General features: G+C 33.4%; 1 protein-coding gene across 1 annotated transcript in view; it reads left to right on the top strand.

Moving 5' to 3' along the window:
* The window catches only part of Dnai4 (dynein axonemal intermediate chain 4), a 111,892-nt gene that overhangs the window by 32,920 nt on the left and 52,581 nt on the right, over positions 1–26,391 (top strand). The window contains 2 exon segments of the mRNA XM_026409354.2: positions 4,157–4,312; positions 14,464–14,658. Of these exon segments, the coding sequence (XP_026265139.2) occupies positions 4,157–4,312; positions 14,464–14,658 (351 nt within the window).

Below are 26,391 nucleotides of genomic sequence, written 5' to 3'. Positions count from 1 at the left end.
GTCTTTAGAGAAATTGTTATAAGAAACAAAAACATCTATAAAGAAGATATTGCAGTTATAAACACATACACCTAACAAGAAAACCCCAAAAGATACAAAGCAAGAATGGACACAGTTGGAGGATAAAATCGACAATTTTACAATAATAGTTTCAGTATACCACTGCCAATTATGAACAATGAACAAGATCAGTAGGAAAATATAGGATTTTAATGGCAATATAAACTAACTAGAATAACAAACATACACAGAATACTCAACCTCTAAACAGCAAAATACATATTTTTCTCAAGTTTACATGCAACATTCTTTAAGATAGACCATTATATTAGGACACAAAACATGAGTTGATAAAATTTTAAATTTTGACATCATCTGGAGAACTTTTCTGACCATAGTGTAATGAAACTAAAAATCTATAATGGATGGAAAAGTGGAAAATTCACAAATATGTAGAAATCAACAGCATATTCTTAAACAACTGGTAAGTTAAAGAATAAAATACAAGAGAAGTTGAAAAATACTTTTAGACAAATAAAAATGAGAATACCATATGCTAGAACTTATGGACTGCAGTGAAAGCAATGCTTAGGGCGGCATTTATAGCTGATATAGCTCATTGTAGAATGTTTGCCTAGCAAGTGTGAGGTCTGGGTTAGACCAGTAACATAACTTTTATACCTTAAGATGTAAAGATACAAAAGCTAGCACAAGGAAGGGAATAATAAAGATTAGAGTGGAGATAAGAAGATTTCAGAACTCGTAAATAAAAAAAAGTTGGTAGTCTGAAAAGATAGACAAAATTAACAAAACTTTTGCAAGATTGACTACCCAAAAATGGAGAAATGATTCAGATTACCAGAATCAGAAGTGAAAGTGGGATTCCTGACCTTCCCCAAACAAAATGGATTATAATATAATACTACGAACTATTGTATGCCAATAAATTAGATAACTAAATAAAACGGACAAATTCCTAGACACACACAAAGTGCCAAAACTGACTCAAGGAGAAATAGAAAATCTCAACTGATGCATGACAGATTTAATAGTTTGGATATAAGACATTCCCCAGTGTCTTGTGTTCGTGCAGAAGTGTTCAGATATATAGTAATTGGATTATGAGAGCTGGAACCTAGCGAGTCCATACTCGGCCTCAACCTTGGACCCAGAGGAATGGAGCCTCTATGGACTGAGATCACTGATACCCATATGGAAAAATAAATTTTTCCTCCTCTAAGTTGTTCTTGTCAGGTAGTTTGGTCACAGTGATGCTAAAGCTTACCAAAACAATAAGAGATTGAATTAGTAACCAAAAACCTCCTATCAAAGATTTTACAGGTGAATTCTATGAATCATTTATAGAAGATTTAATACAAATCTTTTCAAAAATGAGAAGGGAAAAAAAAGAACGGAACATTTTGAAACTCATGAGACCAGGATTATTCTGATGCCAAAGTCAGATAAAGAAATTGAAATAAAAGAAAACTATAGACCAATGTTCATTATTATTATGGATGTAAATATCCTTAACAAAGTATAAATAAACTCAGTTCAGCAGCATATTAAGTGGATTATACAGTATGGTCAGGTAGTGTTTATCCCACTGATGCAAGAGGGGGTCAACATATGGAAATCAATCTATATAATATACAATATTAATGGAGTGAAAGACACCCACCCCACCACCCCTCACACAGTGTTATCTACCTGGATTTTTCTCTGTATATAGCTTGCCATTACTGCTCTTAATTTAATTCCTGATCTCCTTTCCATTAGGTGTCTTTAGATAAATTGAAGAAATTCAGTTATTTGAACAACCACCTTTACCAGAATTTGCTGTATGTATATTGTCAGGGGAAAGTCATTCTCACGTTAAGTGAATCTTTACAGAAGTAATTCAGCTAAATTAATAATTTCTGACCTCTCTGTGTACTTTATTCATTCATTCCTAAGAAAGGAAAAGTGACTAATGTGATAAAGAAATTTTTAGGAAAATAAATTAAAGCTCGACCACTTCCAAATTTTTTAGTTATGATTTTTCACTTGCAGAAGGCTTGCATTCTGATGTCACCCCTGCTGAATAGGTTATTGCTTATCTAGCTGTGCTAGTTAGTATTTATTCCATACATTCTGAAGTAAAGAAGTATTTAATCTGTTTAGTTGTAGATTTAAGACCACATTTTTCAATCACCCTTACCAGTAATGAAGGTAATATTTTGATCTCCAGAGTTTCATTCAAAATCAGGCAGAGAAGAGATATGCTTTTATTGTATGATTAAACCTTACTATTTACTTGGTTGTATTTGAAATATTTAGTGTAAATAATGTATTTAATACTTAAAAAACATTTATTGTGAAATACTACCACTAATAGAAGTGTATAACACATATGTGTAGTGTAAAGAAAGAATTAATTCCATGTGCTTTACTAGCCAGCCTAACAAATAGAACACCCCTAATTGTTTAAAGCTCCTGGACACTCTCCTATCACAACCCATTTCCCACTGGAAATATCTTAGACCAACCCAGAAGTGCTGGAAAAAAAAAAAGTATAATTTAAACTACTTTTTTTCTGTTACCAGTTAAATTAAGAGCTTTAATAATATATAACTATAAAATTGGAAAATGCAGTCATTTTTTATTTATTACTCTTCTTGAACATAATATTAGGGCTTGTAGCTTGAGATTTTATTTTTTAACAGCTTTATTGAGATATGTAAATATATTTTTTGAGACATAAATTTATTTATCATTGAGGTATATTTTATTTGATATATAAAAATGAACATATTTAACTTATAGTTTGATGGGTTGGAGGTTTTCTGTTAAACTTATTTAAACTAAGAAAAGTAATTATGTTCAAACTAAAATTAGCAGTAATTTGTTGTCTTCAAATAAAAAAGTTTTAAATCACCCTAATATCTTAACATTGCTAATTTGTAATATGTATATTTATTTGTGTAGCAATTATATTATTAATGACTGTGTAACAATATATTCCTACATACTGAGCTTACCAAACTTTCAGTTAAAGGTTACCAAAAAAAAAAGTAATTCAATATTCATGGATATAATTTCTTTCTTAGATCTCTTTATAAACATAGAAATTGTACTCTTTCCAATTCATTAAAATATACTAATATTTATTCTTTGTATTACTCATTAGATGCTATTAAAAAATTTCATTAAGATAGAAAATTATGAAATTTTGAGTTAGTATTCTTACTTATTGAAAATATTAGATACCAAAGCTCCTTTATTTCATATTAGGAAAACAATAGTTCTAGCAATGAAGTAACTGCATTTATTGAGTTTAGATTCTATTTTTAATTTTTAAGGAAAAGAATTATTTTATTAAAACACCTTGATTTAACTGAAAGTTAGGAAGTTTAACATTTAGAAATATATTGTTTGTGATCACTGACAAAATAATTGCTAAAAAGTGGTATAAATCAGCAGTGAAAGGGGTTGCAACTTTTAAATTATTATTATTATTTGAAGATTAATAATATGCCCAGTTTTTGTTTGGGGACTATTGTTATTTTTAGATGATATGAACAAATTTATCAAACTTAAACAAGGTTTAAAAAGAGATAATAACCATACTACTCTACAAATTTCTTGAAAACAGAATCTATCATTTTCTCAACAAGTATAACCTTTCACATTAATAGGAATATAAGAAATTTTTACTGGATAAAAATTGAATCATTTCTTCTCAAATAAACAGATCTGGAGACTATAATATGTATGTGTTGACCATGATATGTAAGAATATAAAAATCTTATCATGTTATTATCCAGGTCCATATCACTAAGTGGACCCATAATAACAGACTGCTGATATTATACCAGATAAGCTTGAAAAAGAAGGAAAAGAGGTGTGGAGATCAGAAATTACAGTAAAGATAATTTGGAGCTATCCCTAAAGCACTAAGGTATTTGTATATGCTAATAGTGTGATGACAGAGGATCTCTTGAGGTGGTCTCATGAATTATTTGTCATCTTTATTTACTTTCTGCCATTATTATAAAAACAGTGATTTTAAAGAAAATAAGTACTAGATATTCTTAGATTTTGCTATGACTGATTTTGTGTAAATCTGATACAATAGTTTTGATTTCAAATAATTTTTCCTTTCTTTCTCTTTAGGCATGATGGCCACTACCTGGGATTTGTTTGATTCATACAATGCTCTAGAACTTTCATCTTTATCATCAAAACAATCTGCAATTAAATCAGATAGTAAAGCAAATGTACGTCCTAAAGATTGGGATCAAGGGCCGGTACAAAGTACCATAGGGAAAAGTAAGATTTTATTTATTTCAGTTTTTTGAGTGATGCTTTCACATGACATTTTAAATTGTTTTTTAACAATGGCAAAGTTTTCTTTCTGATGGAACAGAAAGCTTTTACTCTGTAATAATGCTGTTATTCTTTCACACTGCTTTGAATTCTAGATATCTGCAGAATTTTCAAAGTTCTTTCTCATGGCTTCTTTTCTTGGTCTCACACTCTTTCACACACATGAGTTCTATTATATATATATATATATATATATTTAACTATGTTTTAATCAAAACCCATTTAAAACAGCAATACATTAATGTGACTCTCAACTGCAGGTGATTTTATCTCCACAGGTACATTGGCAATGTCTGGAGACATTTCAGAGCATCTTGTGGGTGGATGTCAAGGGTCTGCTAAAATTTTTTGAGTATTCAGGACAGCCCCTACAACAAAGAAGTCCCTAATGCAGGGCTAAGAAACCCTGCATTACAATTTAGCTTTTAGTATTCTAAATTTTAAGATAAAATGTTGTGATTAAGTACATAAAATTGTAACTTTCCTAGCATATTTGCAACATGGAAAAGTTTTTACCATGTCCAGTTGTAAAGAGTTTGTTAAATTCCTTTGTTCTTCTTGTTAAACTTATTTAGCAGTACAAGGGATTGAAGCCAGTGAAGCTACTGAGCTACACTTTATTTTATTTTTGAAACAGGTTCTTGCTAAATTATGGAGGCAGTCCTCTTTGCCTCCTGAGTACCTGGGATTCCAGACATAGATCGTTATGCCTGCCATCCACTCGCAAATATTTTGTGATTAACCTGATTTTATCTATCTCTCTTGCAGAGTCTTTATAAAATTATATTACTAAATTTAAGGAATAGTCTTTATTTCAGAATAACTATAACCTCACAGAGTTTTTGTAAGTTCTGACAAATTTTCATAATTAAACTTTTTTCACTTTCACTGATTTTGATCCAAAGACAGATGTAATATTTGAAAGTTCAGTAAGTTACTAAATAGTTTTAAACATGAAGTTTAAAGAAAATTGATAAATTCCAGAAAACAGCTACTTTATAATTGACTATATTTCCTTAAGAGATTTCAGATCCTTAAGATCTTTAAATTTGGTCTTTTTATCTTGTTTAGTCTTTTATTTTAATCTAAATTTCTAGTATATGACCTATATTCTTTTGTTTCTTTAATCACATTTATATTCATGTAGATTTTAACTATGTTTTAATCATAATTATTTATAGTGAATTATTTATAGGTTTCCCAGAGAACAAGGAAGGGAAGAATTTCAGAAAAAGAAACATTTGTATTTTTTTTTAATAGTCATCATCTTTTTTTAAATTTAATTGATTTTATTTTTAAAATACACAACAGCAGAATGCATTAAAATTCTTATTACACATATAGAGCACAGTTTTTTATATCTTTGTATATAAAGTATGTTCACTCCAATTCATGTCTTTATACATGTACTTTTTTTTGCATTACAGTTCTCATTACACATATATACCACAATTTTTCATATCTCTGTTTGTATATAAAGTAGATTGACACCCAATTCGTGTCTTTGGATAATGGTATCCATTACATTCCACCATCCTTGCTAATTTCCTGCCTCCTCCCTTCCCCTCCCACCCCTCTACCCTATCTATAATTCATTTATTTCTCTCATGCTTGCCCTGCCTACCCCACTATGAATCAGCCTCTTTATATCAGAGAAAACATTTCAGCATTTCTTTTTTTGGGATTTGCTGACTTCACTTAGCATTATCTTCTCCAAAGCCATCCGTTTACCTGCAAATGCCATGATTTTATTCTCTTTTATTGCTGAGTAAAATTCCATTGTGTATATATGCCACATTTTTTTTTTATCCATTTATCCACAGAACTGGGCATCTAAGTTGGCTCCACAGTTTAGCTGTTGTGAATTGTGCTGCTATAAACATTGATGTGGCTGTGTCCCTGTAGTATGCTGTTTTTAAGTCCTTTAGGTATAGTCCGAGGAGAGGGATAACTGGGTCCAATGGTGGTTCCATTCTCAGATTTCTAAGGAATCTCCAGACTGCTTTCCATATTGGCTGCACCAATTTGTAGTACCACCAGTAATGTATGATTGTACCTTTTTCCCACATCCTTGCCAACACTTATTGTTGTTTGTCTTCATAATAGCTGCCATTCTGACTGCAGTGAGATGATATCTTAGAGTAGTTTTGATTTGCATTTCTCTGATTGCTAGAGATGATGAGCATTTTTTCATATATTTGTTGATTGATTGTATATCTGCATGTGAGAAGTGTCTGTTCAAGTCCTTGTCCATTTGTTGATTGGGTTGTTTGTTAGTTGATTGTATATCTCCTTCTGAGAAGTGTCTGTTTAGGTCCTTGGCCCATTTATTGATTGGGTTATTTTTTTTTTCTGTTTAGCTTTTTGAGTTCTTTATATACCCTAGAGATTACTGCTCTATCAGATGTGTGAGGGGTAAAAATTTGCTCCCAGTATGTAGGTTCTTCACCTCACAGATTGTTTCTTTTGCTGAGAAGAAACTCTGTAGTTTGATTCCATCCCATTTAATGATTCTTGGTTTTAATTCTTGCGCTATAGGAGCCTTATTAAGGAAGTTGGGGTCTAATCCTACATGATGAAGATTAGGGCCTACTTTTTTTTCTGTTAGACACAGAGTCTCTGGTTTAATTCCTAGGTCCTTGATCCATTTTGAGTTAAGTTTTGTGTATGGTAAGAAATATGAGTTTAGTTTCATTTTGTTGTATATGGATTTACAGTTTTCCCAGCACCATTTGTTGAAGAGGTCATTTTTCCCCAATGTATGTTTTTAGCACCTATGTCTAATATAATATAATTGTAATTTTGTGGGTTAGTCTCTGTGTCCTCTATTCTGTACCATTGGTCTACTAGTCTATTTTGGTGCCAGTACCATGCTGTTTTTGTTATTGTTGCTCTGTAGTATAGTTTAAGGCTTGTTATACTTATATACTTATATCACTTTTCTTGCTAAGGATTGCTTTAGCTATTCTGGGTCTCTTATTTTTCCAGATGAATTTCATGACTATTTTTTCTATTTCTATGAGGCTTGTCATTGGGATTTTGATTGAATTGTATTAAATCTGTACACTGTATGGTCATTTTGACAATATTAATTCTGCCTATCCAAGAACGAGGTAGATCTTTCCATCATCTAAGGTCTTCTTTAATTTCTTTCTTTAGCATATTGTAGTTTTTGTTGAGAGGTCTTTCTCCTCTTTTGCTAAGTTGATTCCCAAGTATTTTATGTCTTTTTTAGGCTATTGTAAATGGAGTAGTTTTCCTTATTTCCCTTTCAGAGAACTTATCAATGATATACAGAAAGGCCTTTGATTTATGGATGTTGAGTTTATATCCTGCTACTTTGCTGAATTCTTTACTAGTTCTAGAAGTTTTCTGGTGGAATTTTTTGGGTATTCTAGGTATAGAATCATACCGTTGGCATCTAGTGCCAATTTGAGTTGTTCTTTTTCCTATCCGTAACCCTTTAATCTCTTTCATCTTTCTAATTGCTCTGGCCAGTGTTTCAGGAACTATGTTAAATAGAAATGGTAACAGAGGGCATCCCTGTCTTGTTCCAGTTTTTGGAGAGAATGCTTTTAATTTTTCTCTATTTACAATGATGTTAGCCTGGGGCTTAGCATAGAAAGCCTTTATAATGTTTAGATATGTTCCTGTTATCCCTAGTTTTTCTAGTGTTTTGAACATGAAGTGGTGCTCTATTTTGTTGAATGCTTTTTCTGCATCTCTTCAGATGATCATATGGCTATGATAAACTGGTATTCTTCTTTAAAGGTCTTGTAGAATTCAGCTGTGTGTCCTTCTGGTTCTGGACTTTGTCTTGGTTGGTAGGCTTCTGATGGTGTCTTCTATTTCATCGCTTGAAATTGATCTTTTTAAATTGTGTATATCATCCTGATTCAATTTGGACAAATCATATGACTCTAGAAATTTGTCGATGCCTTTGATATTTTCTATTTTATTGGAGTAGAAGTTTTCAAAGTAATTTCTAATTATCTTCTGTATTTCTGTAGTGTCTGCTGTGATATTTCCTTTTTCATCACATGTTAGTAATTTGAGTTTTCTCTTTCCTTCTCTTCATTAGCATGGCCAAGGGTTTGTCAATTTTATTTATTTTATCAAAGACCCAACTTTTTGTTTTGTCAATTTTTTTAATTGTTTCTTTTGCCTGATTTTAATTTTTCCTCTCTTCTATAGCTTTTGGTGTTGATTTGTTCTTTTTCTAGGGCTTTGAAATGTAGTGTTAAGTCATTTAATTGTTGACTTTTTTTCTTCTTCTTCTTCTCCCTTCTTCTTTCTACTTCGTTTGGTGCTGGGGACTGAACTCAGGGCTTTGTGCATGCTGGGCAAGCACTCTATCAGCTGAGCCACATCCCCAGCCTAACTTTTTCTTCTTTTAAGGAATGAACTCCATGCAATGATCTTTCCTCTTAGTACTGCCTTCATAGTGTCCCAGAGATTTTGATATGTTGTATCTGTGTTCCTTTTCACCTCTAAAAATTTTTTAATCTCCTTCCTCATGTCTTTCGAAACCTGTTATTCATTTAGTAGCATACTATTTAGTCTCCAGGTGTTGGAGTAGCTTCTATTTTTTGATTTCTAATTTCATGCCATTATGATCCAATAGAATGCAGGATAGTATCTCTACTTTTTTATATTTGCTAAGAGTTGCTTTGTCGCATAATATATGGTCTTTTTTAGAGAAGGATCCATATGCTATTGAGAAGAAAATGTATTTCCACATTGAAGATTGAAATATTCCATTTATGTCAGTTTATTTGTACCTCAGATTATTTGTACCTCACCTTGGTATTGGGCTTCCTGCCTATGTCCCAGGATGGATACTACTGCAACTATAGGTGGTGGTGGCAATAGCAGGAGGTAACTTGAGACAACAGTGGAGGTGTGCCAAGATGGATGCAACATCTTTCAGAGATGGGGCTGAAAGGGTGGGCCTTACACTGGCTTTGGGATGCCTTCTCCAAGCTGCAGCTGCTTATAGGCCCTATCTGTTTTCCCAAGATAAAGGCATGGGAAAGGCTATGGGGATGGCTATAGTTGTCTCAAGATGGAAGTGGGTTAGACCTGGGCTCCCAGGCGTTGGTGGTCCGGGGTGGACCCAGGCCTACGCTGTGCCTGGGCTCCCCCGCTCCATTTAATTTTGGCAGGGGGTATAGCATCTCCTATTTTATTCCTGATTTTAGCAGTTTGTTCTTTCTGTCAGTTTTGCTAGGATTGTTAATTTTATTGATCCTCTCTGTTTGACTTTCTCTATTTTTTTTCACCTCCATATTAATTTATTTCTGATATTATATTTTCTGTGTCTTTTTGATTGCTTTTAGTTTATTTTGCTCTTCTTCTTCTTCTTTTGACTTTGTTATTGATTAAGGAGTTTAGATTATTGATTATTCTGTTTTCTAATATATTCATTTAATGTGACAAATTTTCCTTTTAGAGCTTCTATGTCTGTGTTCCACAAATTTGGATATGTTGTGCTTTCATTTCATTAGATATATTTACTTTTTATTTTCCTTACAACTTCCTTTTTTGATCCATAGATTATCTGGGGTGGTTTTTTAAATCCCAAGTTTTAGGAGATTTTCCTTTTATCTTACCACTATTGATTTCTCATTTGATTCCATTATGATTAAAAAACACAGTTTGATCTCTCTTCTTTGAACCCAGTATGACTTATCTTCTTTTAAATGTTGTAAGATTTGTTTTATGGTTCAGGATGTGTATTCTATGGGCATTGGGTAGAGAGTAATTAAGATTTTTTTTTTTTTAAAAGCTAATGATGTTGTTGGGTTTGTGTATTTTATTGCTAATTCACTATCTTTTTAGTTTATTGAATTTTGGATTTGTTTCTCCTTTCTGTTCTAATGGTATTTGCCTTACCTAATTTGCAGTCTTACTTTTTTCTATATAAACATTTATGATCACTATATCTTTTTGTTGCAGTCATTATATAATATTGCTATGTGTTTCTGGTAATTTTCTTTGCTATGAAGTCTGTTGCATATAATGGTATAGCCTCTCCTACTTTGTTTTTGATAATGATTGCCTGATAGATTATCTTTTTCTATCCTTTTACTTTCAATTTACCTATATTACATATTTGAAATAAATTTCTTATAGACATCATATATTTGAGTCATGTTTTTAATCCCGTATTTGCTGATTTCTGCCTTTGAGTTGTAAATATAATTTGTATTTAACATTTATTTATTTTTTATTTTATTTTATTTTTTTTAAGAGTTAATTTTTAACATTTATTTTTTTAGTTTTCGGCAGACACAACATCTTTGTTGGTATGTGGTGCTGAGGATCGAACCCAGGCCGCACACATGCCAGGCGAGTGCGCTACCGCTTGAGCCACATTCCCAGCCCAACATTTATTTATATATTACTCAGTAAATTGGCTACTGTTTGTTTGGGTTTTTTTTTTGCTCTCTTTATTTTTGTTTCTTCTTTATCTTTTTAATACCTTCTTGCTGTTTACTCAATGTTTTTTATGATTCTACTCTAATACATAAAGACATATATATATTTAGTTTATCTCTGTAACTTTTTGAGGATTTACTCTACATATTGCACTCTATACAAATAACTTATCATAGTCTACTGATGCCAACATTTTAACAGTTCCAGGAAACCTTATCTACCATTACAGTGTTTCATAATTCCCTATTTGTCTTAAATATTTCTAAATATTTAGATATTGAAACATTTAGATATTTAGATATAGCACTACATCAGACAATGTAATTTTTCTTCAATCATAAACATCTCAAAAGTAGGAAGTTATATTTTATTTAATTCTCCCCATTGTCCTTTTTCTCCTTTCTGATGCTCCAAAATTCCTTTTTATCACATTTTCTTCCTATTTAGGGGAATTTCTTTAGCTATTCTTGGGGCTTTTTTTCTCTTTGGGGGGGGGGAGAGACATTCTCTTAGTATTCTGCAGTCTAAGAATATCTTAATTTTCCCTTATTTTTATAGGATATTTTCACTGAGTGTAGAATTCTGGGTTGACACCTCTTTTCATTCAACATTAAAAGAATGTGGGCTACCTGCTTCTAGCATCTCTGGTTTCTGATAAAAACCCTACTGCTACTGAAATTATTTTCCCTCTATAGATAAGATATAATTCCTTTTTCACTAGATCCCTAGATTTTTTTCTTCTATTTTCAATAGTTTCAATATGATGTTTCTTGTGTATATTTCTTTGGGTTTATTCTCCTTCAGCTTCATTTAGTTTCTTTAATCTTTTGTTGTTAAGTTTTCAGCTATCATTTGTTCAGGTACTTTTTCCATCATACCTTCTTTCTCCTCTTCTAAAATGCCAATGATAATGTTATACCTTTTGTTACAGTCCCACAAGTCCCTGAATCTCTGTTCACTTTTCTCACACTATTTTCTCTGTTTTAAAAATTAGATTGTTTCTATTATACTTTCTTCAAGTTTATTGATTTTTGTCCCTCTACTTCTCTCCATTCTGTTGTTGAACCCCTGACTTGTTGAGTCCCTGACTTGAGATTTTGTTCATTGTATTTTTTCATTTATAAATTTTCCATTTGATTCTCTTTATTTGCTAAGATGCTCTATTCCTTTGATGATACTTCCTAATTTTTGTATGCTTCAAGTGTGTTCATAAATACTGTTGAGGCATTTTTATGATGCCATTTTGATTTTTTTAACAGATAAAATCTACCATCTCTCAGTGTTAGTATCTATTCTTTTTTGTTTGTTTGTTTTTTAATTCAAGTTGAGATTTTTTTGGTTCTTGGTGTAGTGAATGTCTTTCAATTGATACCTGGATATTTTATGTATTGTGTTAGGATTCAGATCTTTTTAAAACTTTCCATTTTACTAGGCTTTTTTTTTTTTTTTTTTTTTTTTGGACACTATGCTAGCAGGGGAAAATATGAGTCATTGCCTGATTTCTACTAAGTGGGAATGGAAGTCCAGATATCCCACTTGGTTTCCTCTGATATCCTCATCACTGCTGAGTAGTAATGGATGCTCTGAGTTCCATTGATACCTTGTGGCTAGCAAGTATAGGATTGTCTTATTACAGAGTCACATGTAGCCTCCATTGACACTACAGAATGGAGGTTGTGTTCATTACTGCTGGGCAGTGATAAAAATTCTGATAATCCATTAGTCCAACACTGATTACTCCAGCAGGGTCGGGAAGGGAAAATTTGTTACTTCCAGATGAGTGTAGAATTCTAGGCTCCCCAACTGTTCTTTTCTGATACTTTCTTTATGTTTGGTGGAGATGATTATCCTGACTTTATTGTGCTTTCTCTGATACTGCACATAGTAGAAGGTCAGAGGATTGAGGTACCTTGTTACAAAACAAATAAAACCTTTTCCAAGCCACCAAGGCGAAGTGGGAGCCTAGACTTTCATACTGACAAAGTTGTTTTGTTTTTGTAGTGTTTGGCTGGAGTAAAATGATTGTCATCTAAAATCTCTCTTTCATGGATGTTCCTTTTCTGGTCCTTTGGATAAAGAGAATAGGCTTCTGTGGGCATTTTTGTCTATGCCTAATGGCGTTTCCAAATTGCTGGCTTGGGAATGTATGAAACAAAAAGAATACCCCAGGATTTCACCACTGTATCATTCCTTGCTTCTCAAGTATCCTCCTACTTGTTTTCCCCTATTCTTTCTTCCCTTCAAGGGGACTCCTTATTTTTTATTACATATAAAATTTCCAGTGTTTTTAGTTGAATTTAGCAGGTGGAATAGGGTAAAGTTTTCACAGAAGTAGTAATACCTGCCAGCCCTTTTTATGTTTTTCTTTTTGTTTGTTTGTTTGTTTGTTTTTTAAGAGACAGGGCCTTGCTAAATTGCTTAGGGCCTCAATAAGTTGCTGAGGCTGGATTTGAACTTCCAATCCTCCTGCCTTAGCCTCCTGAGTCACTGAGATTACAGGCAAGCACCACCACACCCAGCTTCCTTCATTCTATTTAAGAGTTTATTAAACAGAGTAGTAGGCAGAATTATGGTCCCCCAAATTTGTACGCATTCCAATCCCTGGAGTCTCAGAGTACCTTACATGGTAAGAGGATTAGTGTGAGTACTTAAAACTGGAGGACCTTTCTTAGCTTGGTCTGGGACAGAGATGTACTGACAGAAGAAGGTCTAATATGCAATGTTTCTGTGTTTGAACATGGAGGAGAGGTTGTGGGAAACCTCTAAGGAGCTGAAAAAGTCCAGGAAACAAATATTTCTCTTGAGTTTTCAAAATGAACATTGTTTATATCAACTCCTTGGTTTTGGTTCAGACCTCTAACCTACTGAACTAGAAGACAGTAAATTTGCCTTGTTTTAAGTCACTGTACTTTTTTTATAGCAGTAATAAAAAAAACTACTACAGAAGTGTAGTGTTTCCATAAAACAATCATCAAGTCAGAATTTTATTATATAAAGACTGATAATTTTACTTCAGTGTTAAGAAGTTTTAATGTATCACCCCAAGTTCAGTTGTTGGAAACATAATCCTGAAATCCATATTAATGATATTTGGAAGTTTGGCCTTTGGTAGATAATTAGAGTTAGATGAGATCATAAGGTTGGGGCCCCAATGGTAGGATTAGTGGCTGTATAGGAGATTGAAGGCAGACCTGAGTGCATGCTTCCTGTCTCTGGCCATGTGATGCCTTCTGTCATGTCATGAAACAGTAAAAAAATACCCTCTATAGGTGAAGCTTCTCAAACTTGAACTTAACAGCCTTCAGAATTGTAAGAAATAAGTTTATTTTCTTTATAAATTTCCTAGTTTATGGCATTATGATATAACAACAGAAAACACACGAAGGCAGATACACATTATTTCAGGAGGTTATCATTACTTCCCTTTTGAAAAACAGCTTTTTTTTATGGTTAAGAAGTCCAAAACAAGTCAATATATGTTTATATTGCATTTATTTATACAGAAAACATTTTAATAAATGTCTGTTAAAGTTGTTGGAAACTGGAGGAAAACAAATTGATATGACAACATGTCATTTTTGAATTTTTAGAATGTGTGAACCATCTAGTATTATTTAGATATTTTATTATTGTATCATGTTTGTATTTTGCAGGTAGTGAAGCTAGTTCTCTTATGGATATAGAAAATGTAATTATGTCTAAAATCCATGATGATGAAGAGGACCACTCAGATGCAATATTAAAATCTGATAAATTTCATCAAGATTTATTTTTCATGGAACGTGTTCTAATGGAAAATATATTTCAACCCAAACTTGCAGCTTATCGTCAACTTCCTATTTTAAAAGGTATTTTTAAAAAATGTTTATGTTTAGATAAACTCAGATAACTTAAGAAATTTAAAAGGTATTTTTACATATTTCTAAATCTAATCTCCAAGCTGGGTTGTTACTTATTAGAGGACATGTTTATACAGTTTTCAATACTAAACATGTAAGTAGCAGTGAAGTCCAGGTTAGGGAACCAACAGAAGGTTGTCTTAGATTCAAAACTTCATAAGCATGTATAAGGAACTGAACAGACCTTTCTCAAAAGAGAAGTACAAATAGTCAACAAATATATGAAAAATGTTTAACTTCTCTAGTAACTAGAGAAATGCAAAATAAAACTACATTGATTTTTGATCTCACCCCAGTCAGAATGACAACTATCAAGAATACAAGTAACAACAAATGTTGGCATTCCCCAGAAAGAATACAGGTAACAACAAATGTTGGGTTCTGCAGAAAGGGAATACTCATACATTGTTTGTGGGACTTAGGATTGGTGCAAACCATGCTAGAAAGCAGTATGGACATTCCTCAAAAAACTAGGACTGGAACCACCATTTGACCCAGTTATCCCACTCCTTGGCATATATCCAAAGGATTTTAAATCATCATGCTACAGTCACATCAATCTTTATAGCAGCACAATTCACAGTAGTTAAACTTTATAATCAACATAGATGCCCATCAACAGAAGAATGGATAAAGAAATTGTGGTACATATACACAATGGAATATTACTCAGCCATAAATAAGAATGACTTTATGACATTTGCCAGTAAATGGTTGGATATGGAGACTATCATGCTAAGTGAAATAAACCAGTCCCAAATAACCAAAGGTCAAATGTTTGCACTGATATGTAGAAGCTTAACCACAATAAAGGGTGGGAGGGGAAGAAGAGAATTTTTTTATATTAGACAAAGAGATATAAAAGAAAGGAAAGGAAATAGGAATAGGAAAGGCAATAGAATAAATCTAACTTGATTTTCCTGTGTACACATGAAAATACCTAAGTAAATCCCACTATCATGTCGATTGGGGTTTGAATCAGAATAAAATATATTCCATGTTTGTATAATTTTATCACAATGTATTCTACTGTCAAGTATAACTAAGGAGAATCTATTCCAAAAAAAAAAAAAAAAAACTGCCAAAAAACCTTTCTAAGCATCTTTGGCTCTTTATATTTCTGCATTCAATTAGTTGCTTACTTTCACAGTATCTCTCATATTCAGTCTCCCTTTTCCATTGCCATTGATACTTTTCAGTTTTTGACTTTTATTACCACTTCCTAGTTTTATTTCAGGGGCATTCTTTGTTTAATGTTTAATCCAAGCTTTTGCCCACTGTAAAATTGTCTCTTTAAAGATCATGTTGTTGAAGCTTACTTTTATATATTTTGCATATAAACTCTTTTTCAGTACATATATTACAAATATTTTCTCTAACTCTCTGGCTTATCAATTTATTATTTTTTATATCTCTTGATCAGGCTAGGGGTAGCTGAAAAAAATCTCGTGATGAGCAGGTTTTAATTTTGATAAAATATAATCTATTAATTTTTTTAAGTTAATTCTTTCCATGACCTCTCTAAAAAATCTTTCCTTGTCCCAGGGTTGTAGTGATTTCCTTTTAGGCTTTTTCCTAAAAAGCTGCATAGTTTTAGCTTTTATGATTATGTCCATTATGTATTCTGATTTTTTAATGTTTTTATTCTTAATAAATTTCATTGTATATATGTAAGATATACAACATATTATGAGATACATATATAGTGAAATAGTTATGGTAAGATAAATTACTGTCACATTATCTATTTTGATTAATTTTTGTGAGCAGAGTAACATAAATTTCAAGTCTGTCAGTCTGTCTGTCTGTCTGTCTGTCTGTCTCTCTGTCTCTCTCTCTCTCTCTCCCCCCCCCCTTGATGCAGTTCTTTCAGCATAATTTTACAATTTTTTCAGATTTATTAATTTGAACTTTATAGTGATACTTAGTAGTTGGGTTTATCCCAACTCATAAATGCATGGAAATGGATTTCAGTCCATTATCCCCCACTTTTTCCTCTCATCCTCCCTCCCCTCTCTTATTTTTTTTCTTCGGTTCTACTTGACTTCCTTTCACTTGTCTAATAAGTTATATTTGGTTGGTTCTTTATATTATTCTATCCTTCCCTTCCCCTTTCCTTTTTTTAGCATTAGATTCTGCATATAAGAGAAAACATTTAACCTTTGCATTTCTGAGTTTGGCTTATTTCCCTTAGCATTATATTTTCCATTTTCATCGATTTACTAGAAAATACCATAATTTCATTCTTTTTTTATGGCTGAGTAGAATTCTATTGTATATGTGGACCATAGTTTTTTATTCTATTCATCTATTGATATGCATCTGGATTGATTTCATAATTTAGTTATTGTGAACTATGCTGCTACAAACATTGACGTGGCTATGTTGCTGTAGTATGCTAGTTTTAGATCTTTTAGGAAAATACCAGAGAGTAGGATAGCTAGGTCATATGGTGATTTCATCTTTAGTTCTTTGAGGAATCTTTATGCTGCTTTCTAGAGAGATTGTACAAGCCTTTCCCACTGACAATGTACAAATGTAACTTTTCCCAAAACCTAGCCAGCATATATTCTTGATTGCCATTCTGGCAGAATGAGATGAAATCTTAGTATGGCTTTGATTTGTATTTTCCTGATTGCTAGAGATACTGAAAATTTCTTCATATATTTGTTGGCTATTTGTGTTCTTTTGAGAAGTTTCTGTTTAGTTCTTTTGCCCATTTATTGATCTTTTTTAATTGAGTTCTTTGTATATTCTGGATGTTAATCTCCTATTGGAGTAGTAGCTAGCCAAGATTTTGTCTCATTCTGTAGGCTCTCTCTAAACACTCTTAATCACTTTCTTTGCTGGTGCAGAAGCTTTTTAGTTTGATGGCATCCCACTTATTGATTCTCAATTTTATTTCTTACACTTTGAGGGTCTTGTTAAGAAAATCAGTGCCAGCACCTATATGATGGAGTGTTGACCCTATGTTTTATTCTTGCATTTGTAAAGTTTCTGATTTAATTTCGAAGACTTCAATCCACTTTTATTTGAGTTTTGTGCAGAGTGAGAGAGTGGGGTCTAATTTCATTTTTCTACATATAGCTATCCAGTTTTCACAGCATCATTTGTTAAAAAGACCCATATTTTCTCCAAGATATATTTTTGTCACCTTTATCAAAGATGGTTAGGATGTGAATTTGTCTTTGTATCTTTCATTTAGTTCCAGTGGTCTTCATGTCTGTTTTGATGCCAATACCATTAGCATAATTTTTAAAACAGTATTTGTATTCCCCCATTAATTTATTTGACACTTGTTCCAAAATCACATTACCATGTAAGTTTATTTCTGCACTCCATTTCTTGCTATTTTTTATTCTATAGCAATACACTATTGTTTACTGTAGCTTTATAGTAAATTTCAGTTAGAGTACTCCTGTAAAACTTTTACTACATGACCTTGACTATTCTAGTTGCTTTTTATACCATATATGTTTTATAGATCAGTTTGCCAATTTCTACTAGAAACTTGGCAAAGATTTTGATTTAGGTTACATCGAATCTTGAATCGATGGAAAGAATTGACAGCTTAATAATATTTAGTATTTTAATCTATGAACATTGTTTCAACATTCATTTCATCTATGATCATATTATTTAGGTAAGAATTTGTAAATATCAGCAATTAAAAATATTTTCAATGTCTCCCTTTATCTTTTTAAATTTTAGCCTTTGATGTTTTGAATGTTATTGTTTTTTAAAACTTAATTTTATAATTGTTTCATGCTAGTGTATAGAAATCATTGATGTTGTATATTGGCTTTCCACTTGCATTCTTAAAGAGTTTTCTTATTAGGTCTATTATTTTTGTGGCTTCTTTAGGATTTCTATTTTATAAATATATATGTATGTATATTTATAAGCAATATATAGTAGGTAATCAAGGTATTTTTATTATATTATTTGCAAATATGATTTTATTTATCAATATTTTAGCCTTCTATCTTTCTTTTTTATTCTAATTTGTTATGTATGACAGCAGAATGCATTACAATTCATATTACACATATAAAGCACAATTTTTCATATCTATGGTTGTATATAAAGTAGAGTCACACCATTAATGTCTTCATACATGTACTTAGGGTAATGATATCCATCTCATTCCACCATCTTTTTTTATCCCCATTCCCCCTCCCTTCCTCTCCCACCCATTTGCTGTATCTAGAATGTCTATTCCTCCCATGCCCCTCCTCCTTATCCCACTATGAATCAGTCTCCTTATATCAGAGAAAACATTTAGCATTTGGCTTTTTGGGATTGGCTAACTTATTGCACTGAGTAGGATTTCCAGGAAAATGCCGAATACTCATGGTGAGAACATTAGGGAGAAAACATTCAATATTTAATTGTTGAATATGTTGTTAATTATAGAATTTTAGAAATGCTTTTTATTAGTTTCAGTAAGTTTATTTCTCTTTCTACTTTGCTAGACAATTTTAAGATAAATGGTTATTGAGTGTTGTCCAAAGTTCTCATCTATTATTTTTTTCTTCTACTTCTATTAAAGTGATCTTTTAGTTATTAAGTTTGTCCATTTGGTTAATTACATTGAGTGATTTAACAAATGTTAAAGCAAACTGAATTCCTGTACTTAATCCTCACTTGGTTATGATGTATTATCCTTTTTACATATTGATGGATTCAGTTATTCTTTAATACTTATTCTTAAGAATTTTTGTGACATGCTCCTACATATGTTTTTCTGTAATTTTCTTTTAAAGAACTAATGTATCATGAATTTTATGATGAGCTTATGAGTTTTGAAAATCTTCCTTCATTCACTTTTTCAAATTCTGTAATCTTTATAATATTCTTTGACCATTGGGTAAAATTACTAGTGAAAGCATTGGGCTGATTTTTCTTTGTGGGGAGTTTTAATATTACAAATATAGTGTATTTGTTGGATATAGGGTTATTCAGATTTCTATTTCTATTTCTTTTTTGTTGTTGTTGTTTTTCTTTCTTTTTTTTAATTTGTTTTAACAGATTTCTATTTCTATCAGTGTTCATTTTGGTAACTTGTAAGGAATTTGTTCATTTTGTCTGTTTTGCTAAATATATTTTAATAAATAGATTCATAATATTATCTCCTTAAATTATATCTCATAATATCTATAAGATATAATAATTATAGCTTCTGTTTCATTCTTGATTTTTGTAACAGTGATTTTTTTATTAATCTAATTGGATATTTACTAATCTGTCTGTGGATCATTGGTTTGCTTTCTTGATTTTCTTAAATTATATGTTTTTAAGAAGTTTCTTCCATTTAAAAAATGTTTTTATATACATTGTGTTCAATTTACTCTTCTTCTTATAGTTTAATGTGGTAGAAGTTTAGGTCATTAACTTCACATTTTTCTTCTTATCTAACATAGACATTTAATACTGTAAATTTCTCTGTAAGTACTCTACCAATTATATACCACAAATTTTGATATGTTGTGTTTTTTATTATTATTTAATTCAAAATAATTTTTTTAAAGAAAGAAAGAGAGAGAGAGAGAGAGAGAGAGAGAGAGAGAGAGAGAGAGAGAATTTTTTAATACTTATTTTCTAGTTTCGGCAGACACAACATCTTTCTTTGTATGTGGTGCTGAGGATGGAACCCGGGCCGCACACATGCCAGGCAAGCACGCTACCGCTTGAGCCACATCCCCAGCCCCCAATTGAAAATAATTTTTAATTTCACATGTGGATTTTTCTTTGAGCCAAGAGATTAGAAGTGTATGTGTGGTTTTTTTAAAATTACTTTTGTAGTTGTAAATGGACAGAATGACTTCATTTGTTTATTTTTATGTGGTGTTAAGGATTAAACCCAGTGCCTCACACATGCTACACAAGCGCTCTACCACTGAGCTACACCGCCCTAGCCCAAGAAGTATGTTTTAAATTTTAAATAATTTTTAACTATTTATTTTCTAATTTAACACTGTTAATGGCAATTTTATATGATTTCTGTGTTTTAAAATATAAGAGACTTTATGCCTCAGAATTTCATGAATGTTCTGTTTTCTTTTGTTATTTGGCATGATGTTCTTTAATTATATCAAATTGATTGATAGTTAAAATCTTTATCTTTATTGAGTGTGTGTTGACCTATCAGTTAAGGCAATTATAGTATTAAAATCTTGGGGATAGGGGTATAGCATAGTGTGAGGGCCTAGGTTATTTCCCAGCACCTGGGTGGGGGGCCCCAACTAGGATTACGGATTATCTGTGTTGGTTCCTCTACATTTATCAGTTTTACTCTGTATATCCTGGAGCCTTGACATTAGGTACATTCAGACTTTTATCTCCTGAGTGCTATCTGTGATGATTACTTTTTTGTGTCAACTTGACTGGATTAAGGGATGCCCAAATAACTGGTAAAGTATTATGAGTATGTCTGTAAGAGTGTTTCCAGAAAAGATTGGCATTTGAAACAGTGGACCAAGTAGGGAATATCTGCTATCACCCAATGAGGGTAGGTACTATCCAATTGTGTGAAGGCTCAGATGGAACAAAAAGGCAGAGTAAGGCCTGGCGTGGTGGCACTTGCCTGTAATCCCAGCAGCTTGGGAAGCTGAGGCAGGAGGATCTCAAGTTCAAAGCCAGCCTCAGCAACAGGGATGCACTAAGCAACTGACACCCTGTCTCTAAATAAAATATAAACTAGGGCTGGAGACATTGCTCAGTGAGTTCAATCCCCCAGTCCACCATGCGGCCAGCGCAATGGTTTCATTAATGAGGTTCTTGGCATAAAAGTTAGCTAGATGAGATCGAAATAAAACACACAGACTCAGTTACCTTATTTCTATTGCCAGGTCTGAGACGGCTCCCATCTCTGGTTCCCTCCTCTAACCGCCCAGCAGGGCAGCAAGGATTACTCAGGGCTAGCAGGAGAGAGAGAGAGTGAACAGCCTGGGAGTAGCTTTTTATTGGGAACAAGAGATTCAGGGGAGAATTCCATCCAATGAAGGTTGAGGGGGGACTGCACTCCAAGGTCAGGGTCAGTGATTGGGCCCCCAGGGTCAGTGGTCAGGCACATCCCCACACGGATGGGCTCTCTCATCAGGAAAGGGCTGGGAAAGTTCTGACACAGCCAGAACGCCTCAGACCCTTAACAGGAGCCACCCAATCACGTGTCAGAAATGGCTCCCCACACCCCAGTACCAAAAAAAAAAAAGGCAGGGTAAAAGTAAAATTTTCTCTACATCCCCTCTCTTACTCCTGGAACTTGTATACCCTTCTTCTCCTGCCCTTGGACATTAGAACGTTAGGTTCTATGACTTTTGGACTCTAGGATTTGTGCTAGCAGGTCTCTGGGTTATTAGGCCTTTGGCTTCTGACTGAGAATTACACCACTGACTTTCCTAGTTCTGAGCTTTTTCAGATTAGGACTGAGCCACAGTACTGGCTTCCCTTTGTCTTCAGCTTACAAACAACCTCTTAGAATCTCTCAATCTACATAATTATAGGACTCAATTCCCCTAATAAGTTTTTTTTATCCATCTATTCATCAGTTCTATTGGTTATGCCTCTCAGGAGAATGCTGTCTAGTTCAGATTTTGGTACCAAGAGCAGCTTTAGAGAACAGAATTTTAAGGATTAATTTCCTTAATTCACTTTAGAGTTTCTGAAATTTGTTCTCTAATCTTATCAGATTTAAAATTAGTTGTCTAACCTGATAAGATTTAACAATGCTAAGAATTCTACCTCAAAGAGTATAGAAAGCATTAATAGTCCATAGCATTAACTGTTTATAAGAGATACACAAAATATCTGCATTGGATACTCCTAATTAAACACTTATAAGAGGAAGGAACTTAATGACTCTTTTTATGATATTTTATAACATTTGTGGAAAGTGAAGGAATATGATAACTTTGGTTGATTGTGCCTAATGTCCCTAGACAAAGGAATGGAAAGAAAGGATGAACTTGAGGATTTTAATTCCTGGACCAAGCACCACAAAAATAACCTTTGACCGTCTAAATATTCCCTGAAGGAGAATCTTCTCTCCTATAATCACAGGGTCAAAACTAATGAAAATCAAACATAAGCTTTCATAAAGTGATTGGCTGAATTATAATGAAATTGAGCTCTCAGCCTCACAGGATATCTCCTGTTAATGTGAGGGCATCTTTGGGAACCAACAGGATCCTGAAAGTTGAGATGAGGATTTGTGGAATATAATGAAGCTGGGGACAGTGAGCTCCTAAATTCTGATGAATTTTGCCAGTAGAAATGTTCTCTCCACCCTTCAGTGGGTGGCATTCCAAACCACAGTGGTAAGGAACTTAGTGACATGTATGAGGAAATAAACTTCATTGTCTGCCTCCCTTTAGCCAGTTCCCAAGCAAGACAATACTGATTCTCCTTAAGACATACACCCACCACCCTTTTTTGCTTCTAGATCTATAATCACATTCAAGTCTCAGCAGGTCCCTAAAGATGAGATAAAAAGTATGACTCATGAGGTGATGCACTACAAGAGCTCCTTGAATTTTCTAATTTATATAAGCAAATTTCTGGGGGATAGATATAAGAATAGATTTTACAAGTATGATAATGGTGTAAAATGGTAATTACAAGTATGATAATGGTGTAAAAAACATAAAGTTGGATCAGGCTAAATTTATTAATGTGGGCCTACCAAGCAGATATTCTTAACTTAAAGTTGCAACATAGGGAGTTAGAGCTCTGATAGGTTACCCTCTTGGTTTGTTTAAAAGTTGACCCATCATGAGTGAGATGCTCAGTCTCCCTTGGTGTCATGTAGAAAAGGAGAGATTGGAATGCTAGAGTGAACTTCTCACTTAAAATCTAGTCATCCATGCTAGGAGGGTTCACATATCTTTCATGAATTTAAGAAACAGATTTGTATGGGGAGTCCCACATCATTAAAATGATTTGTGGTTTCTCTTTCTGTATGCCAAAACTTAACAGTGGGAATCAAAATCACTCAATTAGAAAATTTAAAGGCAATGGGAATAATTGAATCCTAAGGTGGCAGGGCCAAATGGTGGCATTCAACTATCAAAGGCAAGGTGGCTTAGTTACTGTAAAGAATAGCAGAGACAAATCCATAATCAGAGCAGTCTGATTTCTGTAGATCTTTGGCATTGGCTAGTTAATCATGGTGTTCCTAGAAGTGAAATAAATAGAAAGCCTACTAAATTCTTACTTGATCTTGTAAGCAGAAAACTTCCAGGTAAAATGTGTCTAACTTGAATCATAAAAATAGATTTATCACCCCTCAATCAATTCCCAGATTTGAGCCAATTTATAGACCCAGAACCCTTTGAATTAAAGAGAGACCAGGTTCCCTTAAGGAATGGCCCTGGTATACTATCATAAATTTATACTTAATCTATAAACTTATTTATGGATTAGCTATATATTAATCTGTTAATATTTCTCCCTTCCTGCCTCAAAGGGAATACCTATGTATTGAGGAAAAGAGAATAATCAGACCTTTCAGACTACTGGACACTGGATCTGATATGACTGATTCCAGGAGACTTAAAATGTCATTGAGGCCTTGCAGTCAGAAAAGGGGCTTATGTAGGTTCAGTGATCCATGGAGTTTTAGCTTAAGTCTGACTCTGTAGGTTCCAGTGGGTTCCTGAACTCATCCTGTGATTATTTTCCCAGATTGAGAATACATAATTTGAATCAACATATTTAGCAGCTGATAGAATCCCCCCATTGATTCCCTAACCTATGGAGTCAATGCTATTACTGTGGAAAAGACCAAATGGAAGGATTATACTGCTTCTCTCTTGATAAATTGAAAACAGTACTCATCCTTGGAGGGATTGCACAGATTAGTCTGTCAAGGATTTGAAAGATGTGAGGGTGATGATTTCATCACATCTCCATTCAACTTTTCTGTTTAACCTGTGCAGAAGATAGATGAATTTTGGAGAATGATAGTGCATTATCATAAGCTTAACTATGTTGACTCCAATTATAGTTGCTGTACCAGATGTAGTTTCACTGTTTGAACAAAGTGACACATTTCTTAGTATCTGGTAAGCAGCTGTTTATCTGAAAAATGCCTTTTAAAGCACATCTATCTATAAAGCCACCCAGGAGCTGTTTGCTTTCAGCTGGCAAGAGGTAATGCTTGTGCTAAACCTCTCTGAATGGCAAGGCCAGCAGTATCCTTTCACTGTCCCGCCTCAGGAGTATACTCTCTAACCATATGTCCTAATTTACTTCACAGTAAGTTATGTGTCTTGTTGCCTTTCCCTTTCAAAAGATATTATACTGCTCCATTGAATTTATTATATTATCCCGATTGACCTAGTGAATGAGAAATAGCAACTACTCTAGACTTTTTGGTAAACATTTTCATTTCAGAGGATAGAAAATCCAACTAAAATTCAGGAGTGTTCTACCTTAGTGAAATTTATAGTGGTTTAGGTGGTATAGAGCATGTAAAGATATCACTTCTAAGTTTAAAGACAAGTTGCTGCATTTGGCTTCTCCTACAGTCTACAAAGATAAGTTGCCTAGATATAATAACTAGTGGGTCTATTAGGATTTTGGAGAGAACACATTTCTTGTTTGAATGCTTCACTCTGGCCCATTTACTGAGTGACCCTCATGTTGCTAACTTGGGGGCTCAGAAGAGAAGAATGCTATATACAAACTCCTTTGCCACTTGGATCATATAAGATCAAGCATATCCAGTGGTACTTGAGGTATCAGTGGCAGATAATAATAATAATAATGCTTTAATCACAGGACAGGCCTTTATAATTTTGAGAGGCAGCCATTTACCTATAACTAGGCCTTTACGGAAACTGAATACTTGACCATGTGCCATCAAATTACCATATGACCTGAGCTACTATCATAGACTGGTGTTATCTTACCCGCCAAGCCATGAAGTTGGGCATGCACAGTAGTAAGTACTTCATCATCAAATGGAAGTGTTAGGGCCCAAGCAGTTCCTGAAGGTACAAGTAAGTTACTTGAAGAAGTGGCCCAAATGCCCATAGTTCTTACTTCTGCTAGAGAGTCTTCTCTCTTTCATTCTGCATCTATGATTTCATCTTATAATCAGTTGACAGAGGAAAAGAGGACTAGGAATAGGTTTACAGACACCACTTGAAAGTAGACAGCTGCAGTACTAAAGCCCTTTTCTGGTACATTTCTTAAGACACTAGCGAAGAAAAATATTCTCAGTGGGCAGAACTTCAAGCAGTACACCTGATTGTACACATTGCTTAAAAAGAGAAATATCCAGGTGTGTGATTGTAAACTGATTCACTTGCTAGAGTCAATGATTTGAAAAGACCGTGATTAGGAAACTAGTGATGAAAAAATTTGGCAAAGAGTTGTGTGGATGGACCACTCTAAATGGGCAAAGGATGTGAAGATATTTATGTCATATATTAATGTTCATCAAAGGATGATGTCAACAGAAGAAAAATTCATATCAAGTGGATAGTATGACCCATACTGTGGATACTATTAAGTCTCTTTCTCCAGCCACTCCTTTCTTCACCCAGTGGACTCATGAAAAAAGTGGCCATAGTGGCAGGGCTATGCATGGGCTCAGCAACATGGGCCTATGCTCACTAAGGTCAACCTGGTTGTTATCAGTGCTGAATCACTGATTTGCCAGCAGCAGAGACCAAT

The sequence above is a fragment of the Urocitellus parryii genome, chromosome 11, assembly GCF_045843805.1.
Source record: "Urocitellus parryii isolate mUroPar1 chromosome 11, mUroPar1.hap1, whole genome shotgun sequence".
In the NCBI taxonomy this organism is placed as follows: domain Eukaryota; kingdom Metazoa; phylum Chordata; class Mammalia; order Rodentia; family Sciuridae; genus Urocitellus; species Urocitellus parryii.
The sequence above is the reverse complement of the archived record's forward strand: the minus strand, read 5'-3'. Positions and strand labels throughout refer to the sequence as shown.